The sequence below is a fragment of the Gavia stellata genome, chromosome 27, assembly GCF_030936135.1.
Source record: "Gavia stellata isolate bGavSte3 chromosome 27, bGavSte3.hap2, whole genome shotgun sequence".
In the NCBI taxonomy this organism is placed as follows: Eukaryota; Metazoa; Chordata; class Aves; order Gaviiformes; family Gaviidae; genus Gavia; species Gavia stellata.
Genome location: NC_082620.1, coordinates 7,577,455 through 7,588,229, shown reverse-complemented (window position 1 = coordinate 7,588,229; position 10,775 = coordinate 7,577,455). Strand labels below are relative to the sequence as shown.

General features: G+C 41.2%; 1 protein-coding gene across 1 annotated transcript in view; it reads right to left on the bottom strand.

Moving 5' to 3' along the window:
* Positions 1–5,957: 5,957 nt before the first annotated feature.
* The window catches only part of SKI (SKI proto-oncogene), a 115,200-nt gene continuing 110,382 nt past the window's right edge, over positions 5,958–10,775 (bottom strand). The window contains exons 6-7 of the mRNA XM_059830026.1: positions 10,397–10,627; positions 5,958–6,575 (exon numbers count right to left, since the gene is read on the bottom strand). Coding sequence (XP_059686009.1) covers positions 6,387–6,575; positions 10,397–10,627 — 420 coding nt within the window. The 3' untranslated portion in view covers positions 5,958–6,386. The remainder of the gene's footprint in view (positions 6,576–10,396; positions 10,628–10,775) is intronic.

Below are 10,775 nucleotides of genomic sequence, written 5' to 3'. Positions count from 1 at the left end.
TTACCGGATTTCACCTTCCCGAGAGAGAGTCAGCAGCTCAGCCTGGTTTTGCCCACTGTTGCTATCCAGGTGGTAGAAGCAGGAAATAAACCAACCCCTCGGAAAGCAAGGCTGTGGTGAGTCAGAAATGTGAAGTAGAGATTTTTTTAAGCCGTTTGATCATTCTCTGGCTTTTCCACTGTTTTACAAGGGCATGTTAAGAGGTGTACCAGAGCCGTGGAAACTCTGCAGCCGTTTCTCAGAAAACCATGAGAGAATTGCTTTAACATATGTTTCCATCTTCTGCTTTTTGCATTTTTCCCCCCTCTTGTATTTCTTTTTCTTTGACCTAGTACAAACTTTTATATGCTTACAATTCTCACTATTCAAAAGAAATTTCACTTTGTTGTTAGAATTTCCTCACAAAGTGGAACGCATCGTTTCCAATTAAATTCCTTTCTCCTTACAATATTGTCACGTGCAGACCTGAAAACGATTGTCTGTTCAAATGATGCCTTAGAAAGGCGCATTGCTAGGCTGGCCGGCAAACAACGTGATGGAGGTGCTGTTTTAATCTCAGCTGCAGGTTGTTTGTGTGCCTCAGCCCATTTAAGGTGGCAAGGCAGATTTTTTGGTTTTGGTAGGCAGTAAAGAGAAAACTTGGCAGGAAATCTGAGCTTCCCTCCAACATCTCAGAGAATTTACTGCTAATTCCGCCTATAGACAAAATGTTTTGTGTTGTTATTAGCGGGGGTGTGGGGAGTGTGTGTGTGTTTGTTAGAGGCTGAATATGTGGATAAGTTACATGGTCTCAAAACTGGATGTTGCCCTGCGAGCTAAAATGGGTTAACACTTTGTAAAATATGACTTGGATATACGTGCAATAAATACACCTATAGTAGTATCGGCACGTAACAATACGTTTTTCTGTCACCAGACTTCTGAGGTGGCACCTCACGTGGAGACGTCCGACCAATGCTAGCCTTGAAGTTTGTGTCCGTGTAAGCCAGCGGCCCGCCCGCTCGGCTGTGATCACCCGGCCGCAGCGGGCTGAGCAGCGCCCTGTCTCGCGAGCCTCTTCCCGAGGTGGTCCGACCGTGTCCCAGTTCCGCCGGCCTGCAACCTTACGTTCCGTTAACATGGCGGTTGCCCAGGAGCATCTTTTCAGTCTGCTGGGCTGAAGCTGTTCCTGGAAGAAAGCGCAACTGGCACTGGGTCTCCTTCCCAGCGCTTCAGCAAAGCAGTGTTGTTTATTACTGTTGCTGGTGCCTCTGCTGGCACTCAAGATGCACACGCACATCTGCAGCCTGGGAAATGAAGGCAAGGCAAACAGCACTGTCAGTCGGTTACGTGTGCATGCGTCTAGCAGAGTTTCTGTAAGTTTGTGTTGTTTCACTTAAAATACTTTGAGAAGTCTTGACTTCTCAAACAGAGGTACCTAGTGCTTTCTCAGATGCCTGCACGGTCTCTGAAGTCTGCCCGTCCTGAACAATTAGGCCACAGCGGCAAGTACAGAAAACTCAAAAAACATCCCGTATCTATTTATTTTTTTTCTGGACAAACAATTTTATTTTAGGTAATGCGTCTATACACTGTACATTCAGTCACTGTGGTATATAAGCATAGCTATTTTCATACATAATCTCATAAAGTCCTTTATTTTACAATATTATCTGCTTCAAGGGGAGGGGATGTGGAAAAGGGGGTGGAAAAGGACTATCAAGGTACACAGCGAAATAGATAAATATGCCAAGCTTTTTTCTTATTTTTTTTTAAATCAGGCATTTATAAACAAGAAAGCATACATTACTTACATAAAAATAGTTCTAGAATAGTAGAGTAAGTCATAATATTGTCATTAGCAGCAGCATAGGAGAGACCAGGATAACAAAAATGTGCTGAAATGCTATTGGCTATTATAAATGTAAAGATTTATTTTTCTTCAATTGAAAAAATGTCATTTCTGTGAGTTCTTCTGATTTAAAAAAAAAAAAAAAAAACAACAACCAAACCAACAAAAACCTTCTCTCTAAAACACATGGACTGATGGGAGGGCAGAATAGAAAGAAAATCAACCTTTTGGTAATAAAATACTTTACAGTGAAAATAAGGACAAATAAAATGCAAATGATGGAGAAAGGTTAACCCACATTTAAAACTTGCAAAAAGATTTTGTTTTGTTTTTTCCTAACAGACAGCAAAGGTTCTTCTTAGTTAAAAACACAACTCATAAAACAAGACAACTACCAGGTAAGAAAGAGTTTTGAAAAAGTAAACACCATATACACTTATAATACAACAGTGTAAAATGAAAAAAAGTATTTACATGTTGAATTTACTTTTAACTTTTTTTTTTACATTGGCTAGTTCTGTTTGAAAAGCAGAATATTATGTATACTAGTTAGCTGCTCCATAGATATGAATGTTATTGCTGTTGTTTTTTTTTTCCCTTCGTTAAGTCTTCTTTCAGTAATAGAAACAAAGAGTAATTAAACTGAATATACAAGTATTAAGTAATATATTTTTAAGTACAGGGAGAGTCAACAGCCTGTATGAAACACCTCTTCTCCCTTTGAACTTCTTAAAGGAAACTAAAGAGCAGATGAAATGAGAAGATGTGTCTGTAATTCCTACCCTCACAGGTTGGAGTGTGAATGGAATGCGGCAGGGACTCAACAGTAAGTCGAAAGAAAAGCAATTCCATCTGAACGGGCTAACCCTTGGGTCACAGCCGTGTTGCAGACACAGAAATTACACACAGAACTCCCTCACCTCCAGCACCTTCACAAAATTTTCTTTTTCTCTGAAGATTGCCACTGTTTTGACAGCCCTCTTCTGGAATTAGTGTCTCTGTGGCCGTCTGCTGACAATTTTAAAATAAATTACACGCACAGGAATTCTGAATTAGAAATAAATTACATATTGTGCAGAAATAATTAAGATTTTATTGTTAACATGTGTTTAGGAAAGACAAAAATAATTTAAGATAGACTCCTCTCCCGTAAACCTCCCCTGTCCATTAACTGCTGGTGTAGAACATTTGTTCCCAGGCGTCTTGCACCTTATTTAGTCATACCGATTTCAAACCTTAATTATAGAAATGTTTTTACTGGGATGTTTTCACTCCCAAGGATCCAATACTATTGAGTCTTGACCTCAAACATTGTGAAGTTCATTGTCATTTATTACACTTTATAGAATTACCGTAATGCATGGCAAACGAAGAAACCGTGGTTTTGTAACGATAGAATCACTAAGGTTGGAAAAGACCTGTAAGATCATCAAGTCCAAATAGCTTAAGTTCATCTTGGAGACTTCTTTCTTGCTAATCTTATCCCAGTTACCTGTGAAGCACAGGTGATGCTGGTTGTTTGACAAGACTATTTACTATTGATAAGACTATTTACTGTTCCTTTCTTTTCTCCTTTGAAACAAATGCAGGTTTCATTAATTTTGGAGGATAAAAGCATCATACGCACAGAAGTAGTTGTGCCAGTGAATCAGTATGCTTCCCTAGACGCACAAGAAAGAAAAACTGTCACGTGCTGCAGGTAAGTTAAGTGGGCCACTGTTCCTGTAAAAACAGAGAGCGATGGCCACCTTGCCAGTTTTTGCTGAGCCGTAAGGGGGGAGACACAATCAACGATCAGGGGAAAAACCCCAAGGAATAAAATCTGTGAAGTAAGGCTTCAAAGAAGCTGAGAGCGGGGGTGGGAATACGTTTGTTCTATGTGTAATTTCTTAACGTGGCAGCAGGGCGTAGCGTATGAGCCTTCAGAAATGCACAATGATCAACTACAGCTAGAATTATTTAGTTTCCCTTGAAGAAATAAGTGACTAATACAGATCTGGAAATCATAAGGCTGAGAACATTTTTATGCATACTGCATAACAAAATAAACCCTTTACATAAGACAGTAATAATGCCCATTAATGAATATACGTATGGCAGAGATTTTAATTCCATGCATATGATTTAATAATTGCAGAAAAAAACGTACAAAGAAGCAAAAAAAAAAAAACAAACCACATTAAAAAAACCTGCTTAAGCATAATCAAAATTCCTTTTGCATTGCACTTTAGAAGAGGAGATCTGCACCTAGACTCGGTCTCCAGCATCCCAAACACACAAGGGCAAACCTCAGTATAAACGGACAGTTTCATGTCGTGTACTTGGTGTAACTGTTTCTTGCTCCCAACAGTTTTACATTGTCCCAGTAATTCTACTCCTTTCATATTTCTTCTTTTTTGTACCTAAAACATATATATGAACTTCTTTGTTAATGCTCACAGTTATTATAATGGTTATTATAATGGTTTCAAGCAAACAGCTCTTGTTTAAAAAAAAAATCTCTAATGTACTGTAAGTAAATACTATAATTTTAGGATGGGAAGCCGCTTTCTGTCTACTGGGAAATAATTTTTAAGCTTACATAGTTTGCATTAATGTCCAAAAGCAAATAAAGACTACTGGAAATACGTTTCTTTGTTTAGAATAACTTCCGTGTATGATGATGCATAGGGTTTCCTTTTTTTTTTTTTTTCTCCTTTTTATTCTTTAAGGTAAAAAAAAGAGTCAGCATTGCCTATATAAGATGCTGAGGGGAAAAATGAGCTGGAAGGCACGTCTGCAGCCCCAGATCAAATTTTCACTTCATGATGATAAGCTTGAGTGTGGTAAGAGGTGAGTGTTTACGGGTGAAAATCACTTTTCTCTTGTTCAGTAAAGCACCAACTTTATTTGTTAAGCACTTCCGGGAGCATCTCCACTGCTTCCCAACTTCCGTTAGATACAAAGCCACACAAAACAGGTTTAAAACGCGACCAGTAGCGCACTGGTCTGGTGAATTCGTATTTGGTAGCATTCTACACCTGCTGAACCCTCATTTTGCACAAAGGTAAATGCTGGCGCGAGGTGTCACGTGGTGGAACACTGGGTTGATGATCTTCACGGCTGTTAGGCAGGGCAGAATCTAGAATGTTCAACTTGTAAACTTTAGAAATATGGAATAAAATGCAGAGTAAGAATCTGACAAAGTGCAGTTTTTTTAAAAAAATAAAAATCAACAACAACAACAACACCGACAATAAGACAAAGTGATGGCATGCTGCATTTCTATTCCGGGGCTGCGGCTTGGATCCCAAAATTAAAGTAATTTCTTTTTTTAAAAACAAAAGTTTTTTTTAAAAAAGATGTAGGCTTATTCACAGCAGCAAAAACGTTGCTTTTCTTTTCTGTAGTATCTGATAATGCGATGTTGCACTCTCCTTGGGCACAGAACTCCTGACTGACAGTTCATAATAAAAGCAGGTAAATACTGAATTTATGGTAAGATGGTGCAACGGAGATGAGTTTTCCAGAAAATTCAAAGCTGAAGTAAAGATTTCAGAATGACTTCAAAACATGCGTGTCTTCTGCTTTATTTCTCAACTGACTTCACAGCTCATCCGTTTCCTTCCTTCCTTTCCTTCTTTCTTTTCCTAAAGCCGAAGTGCTCGTGGATGAAGGGAGTCTTTTGAAAACATCAGTTAGTGAAGATGTCTTCAGAAAAGACGGCGTGATTTGCAAACACTGAAGTCTGTAAGGCTGGGTTTGTAATCCTGAAGCGTACATCTCCTCTTCCCATCCCCACTCCCGCCCACCCACCCCTTTACAACCCTGCATCTTCCTTTCTTCTTGTGTTCAGGACAGGAAATGAAGGTAATTCTTTCTATGGAAAAAATCAACTTTGAAAAGCACTCTGAAATCCTCATACAACCACGTGACGGGATTAAAACTGTCATGGCTTCCTAGATGGCTGGAAAACTGCTAATGAAATGGCATCATCACCAGAGGGCTTCTACATTATGAATCCCAAAGCCTATAACAAGTCATTAAAAATTGTGCATCGAAGGTTGTTTTTTTTTTTTTGTTTTGCTTTTAAAGGTTCATTATAAAAATCTTGTTAATTTTTTAATACCAAGTCTGTGTAATGAATTATTTTAAATAGCTTATAAGAAAAGTTTGTTTGTTATTAAATTCCACAATGTTCCAACAGGCAGAAGGGCAACATAAAAACACTGCCATGCTTGCCTTTTACTCTGATTTTAGTTGGACGATGCTGCTTGCTTGGAGTTTGCCAGTAGAAAATTTGCTGTGGACTTAAAAGTATTTTGTTTATAAACACTTTGTGTTTTATAGGCACAGTAAGATGTTGTGCTATATGGATTGGAAAAAAAAGAGGCGTAATTCAGTGCTTCTGTTATAAAGAGTAACATTTGCCTTCCCACTAATAAGAATCCATATTCATAGACCTGTGTGCCAAGACACAACTACTCACACATGCACTTACACACGTACCCCACACATCCTCCCTTACTGTGCATATATGTCATTCTGTATGTGTATTAGATGATGTGGTGTTTGTTTAGTTCTCGATGTTGCTCGTTGTGTTTTCACTGCTGGCTTGACTGCTTGACTTAGGCCACAGTTGTTCCTGAAGTTCCTTGACGACTTTTTCCAAGTGTTCTCGAGCCTCCCTTTCATGCATCAGGTCAGCTCGGAGCTGCTCCCTGTCAGCCTCTGCGTGCTGAAGCTTAACCTGTAGGTCCTCAATCTAGAGAAAAGCATAAGAAGAAACACAATCAACTGTTGTAGTATTTCTGTTCCGGTGTGATTTTGTGGACTTTAACACAGCCTAGCACCTTAGCACAAAGTGACAGTAGTAATGAAACCATGTACTTCCAGACGTAAGATTATCAAAGTTGAGGTGAGGAGGAAGGAATTCCCTTTTCCTGACTTTTTTCCATATGCTACTGCACAATTATGCTACTGCATTGCAGGAACTGTTTAGCTTTGACATTTCTTGAGTATTTCTGGTGGCTTAAGTTCCAGAAAGGAGGGTGACAAGCAGAATAGTTGAGTGCCCTAGTGTAACAGAACGCTGGTTTGCTGCACTACTTAAACCATTACCATTATTTCTTTAGGCAGACAGAGGTTTGGCAAAGTAAACTAGAAGCTAAGTTTGCACACGTAGGGTAATTTATTTTCCAATCTTTTACAATGGTTATTTATGTGAGTGACCAGAAACATACTCAGTTGCCTGTGGAAAAGGCCCATGTCTCAGCTCTATCTTAATGTCCAACAAAACCAACTGCGGTATCCTCTCATAGACAAGAACCATTATATCCTTCATATTAAATGTAAGGAACTGTAAGGAGGCGAGATGGGCATGGAGGACGGGGTGGGACAGCGTAGATGGCAAGGGGATTGTGAATACGGATGTGAGAAAGTTGGGACACAGGGAGCCCTCTGAACGAGCAGAAACTCTCCAGGCAACAGTGAAAATTATTAGCACCATTTCAACTAATAAATAAGAAGCTGGACTTTCGGGGGCAGGAATGGGACTGAGCAGGTTCTAATGTGTAGTAACTTTGCACAGAAATGGACTTAAAGAAATACATGTTCCAAATAAATAAAGAGCCTTAGAAGAGAGCACTTGCTGAGCTCTCACAGGCTTTTTCTAACTTACAGCAAGAGACGCAGATGGCCTCAGCCTCCCCAAAGGCCTCAGCAGTCAATCGTCCTATTATTTACTTACTGATAGCAAAGGCAGAGAAAAGCCCCAGTATTCAAGGCTGTAAACATTGGGAAAACTGCACCAGTTTGAAATACGGAATTTTAGGCCACAAACAGGTAAGATGATTAGCAACTAGCAAAGATTGCTGTTTACCAGAGGAAAGGAAAATGCCTATGTTTTGGGCTCAAATGGAGGCTCCCCCACCACCCCAGCCATATTTGGATCTCAGTATCAAGGTAAGAAAACAGAAAGGCATAAACCACACTGATAGTCAAGAGGTATTAAGCATCTAATACTTCAGGTATACACTAAAAGACATTTACACCCCTGAATTTGTTGTCTTACTTCCTCTCATGCTTGCCTGATGCTATTATTTCTCTCAGGCTAAACCTGTCTAGAGTCTTGTGGCTTCCTCAAAAATAAGCAGCAATGAACACAATGTAAGTGAACAAACTTATTATGCGCACTTCAAATTAAAGATAAAAGGATGTATATAGCTTTATTTTAAAATTTCTTACATGACTGACTGACTGAAGAACTTACTTAAGTCATATTGACTCCTCGTACAATTCAGACTTTGAAGTTTCTTAAGGTATATTTCTATTCAGTACCATGCAGAAATCGCTGAGGGTAGTTGCTAAATAAAGCAGCTGTGCCAGACCCTGCAACCTCAGTTGCCGTGTGACGTTTTGCCCAAGCACAATAATACCGCTTTACTGCATTTGGGGCTTAATGAGCGTCCTCGTGCTGCTGCATGGCATGCTGGTGCTGTAACAGCCGAAGCACATACAACAGGCCATTGCAGCGGAGACTGAAAATGTGCCATTAGTGTCTTTCTTTAGAAAAAGACAAAGCTGCAGAATATTCAGCTGCTTGAATTCTTTTTGAGGTGATTTTAGCCTTTCCTATTAGGAAACCTTAGTTCTTCGCTCCCAGGGAGGGAATTTATTAGGAGACTGAAAAGCCACAGTCACGACCTTTCGTGCTTACCGCAGAGCAAGGGAGGCCACACCTGCAGATTTGCAAAGCTCTGTGTGGTACGGATGGCGTTTACTTTTATCTGCACTTGCTGCTGCCTTGCTTTTTTTTGCTCAAGTGGAAGTCAACTGCCGGCAACGCCCAGCGCAGCAGCTCTCAATCTGGTTATGTTTAGTCTGGACACCTCTTATCAGTGAGACATCCTGTGATGCTAGAGAGGAAGCCCACATCATTTCCTGCTTCTGGTCTCCTGGTTAGCCATGTCTCATAGTGGTACAAGTGGACCACTCCCCTTCCCGCTATTGAGAGCCTGGGGTTAGAGAATTTCTGATTGCTATTGCTTTTTCTTTTCCTTCCCGCCCCCCTCCCTTAAAGTGACCACACCAAATATTTACAGCTCATGCTTTAGGCGTAACAACACATTCATGAAGCATGTGTGGTGAACAACACATGTGGTGAACAACACGTGTGGTCAGAAAAGTTGCTACCGTAAACGTGGCCTAGATGAGTTCCCTTTTAACATTAATTCAGGTATGTTACAACACAAGTTTATCTTGCAAATGTATGACACCTATGCGGCATTTGCACGTAAGTGATGCATCTCTGCTCTAGGAGCTCAAATTTCGGCAAGCGTGCCCCATTTTTCAGAGACATCTGTTGCTAATGCTGACCCTTCTTGCCTTTTATTTATGCATTTCTCAGCCGGGCTTTTTAGCTTGGGAACCAGCGATGGGGACAGTGGTTTAGCAGAGGGGTATTTAGGTGGGAGCAGGTCGGAGCAAGACCACAGGGGAGGCAGCTACGGCAAGGAAAGGAGTTAGCCTTAAGGAGAGGGGCTGTTTGGGAGCCCCTCTCGGGGGCGGTGGGGGGTGAGGGTGTTAACGGGTGTGGGACGATGCCCTTTTCTAGAAATTCATTACAGGGCAACTGGGATTGTTTTATCGGAGGAAGGGGAAGGCAGGGCATGCAACGGATTCCTCTTCAGGGCTGTTTCTCACGGAAATCCAGGAGGCTGCTATCCTGCTCTCAGCTCAGCCTGTTATGCTGGGTCATTTCAGGGGGCTTGGAACAGTGGATGGCCTTGCATTCCACATGTCCTGCAACACCAAGACACAACAAGGCGACTTAAGGATGTGCAGCCTGAGCTCCTGGTTCGCTTGGCTTTGGATGGTTTAAATAAACTTCAGAATCTTCTCTTACAAAAGAATCTGATGGGGAGAGGGCGGGGAGGGATTTTTAGTTCGAAAGCTTAAAGCACACATGTTGCTTGTAACAACATGTTCCCGCATTCCTAGAACTTTCACTGAGATCAAACTGGAAGTCTTTTCTTAGACCTGACAGTTTGCTCTTGTCGTGCTTTACAACTGTAAACATCACTCCCTCCCAGCACTGCAGTTTGCTTATTGATAGGCCTTGGTTTCCTCTCTTGTTTTAAATAGTTCCTGTAGGTCTAGGCTGATCTTCAAGGAAAAATGCTGTTAGAGAAAGTGGCTCTGCCTAATATCTACAGTATTGAAATGGATCCCTATGCATCAGCAGTGCCAAGAGAGTAATAGTGGAACTGAAATACTGTCTAGTGTTTGTCTTTTAGTTCTCTGTACACGGTGATTTCCAACTGACAAATGTGGAAAGTTCTAGGCAGAACTGTGGGCTGCCACAGGTGGTCGGGGTGCAGGGAAGTTGGTAACACCCTGCGTTAGGACTAGGGTTGTAAATCGACACGATGGGGGCATAGGCATGATGTAGAGAGGAGCTGGGCTTGTATCGAATTAGACAAAACAAGGCCACCGACATTAGAGGACAGACACTTGAACTAACCCTGAAAACTGCAGAAGTAGTGAGCTTACTTGCTGTTACAGCTTTCAACGTTCGGGTCTTACCTGGGCTGAGTACTTGGCCCGGAGCCTGCCTGCTTCACAGCCCTTGTCACAAACCCGGATCTGCCTGGCTTGTTCCAGTTCCCTCTTCAGTCGTATCCGAGACTCATTGGCTTCCTTCATTTTCTTCTCATTCTCAGCTCTCAGACGTTCAATCTCCTTCCTTAAGTTGCGCTTCGCCTCTGTTGCTTCTCTCAGTTTCTCTTTCTTAGCCACTCTTAGGAACTCCAGCTCCTAGAATACAAAAGCAGTTAACTTGTGGGAACTGAGGAGCAGAGACTAAATTAGTGCAAGGAAACAGAACTGTAAAGGAAGCGATCCAAACTAAATTCCCACCTTCTGTTGGTTATGACCGAGAAGGCTCATGTCTAAACCTCATTCT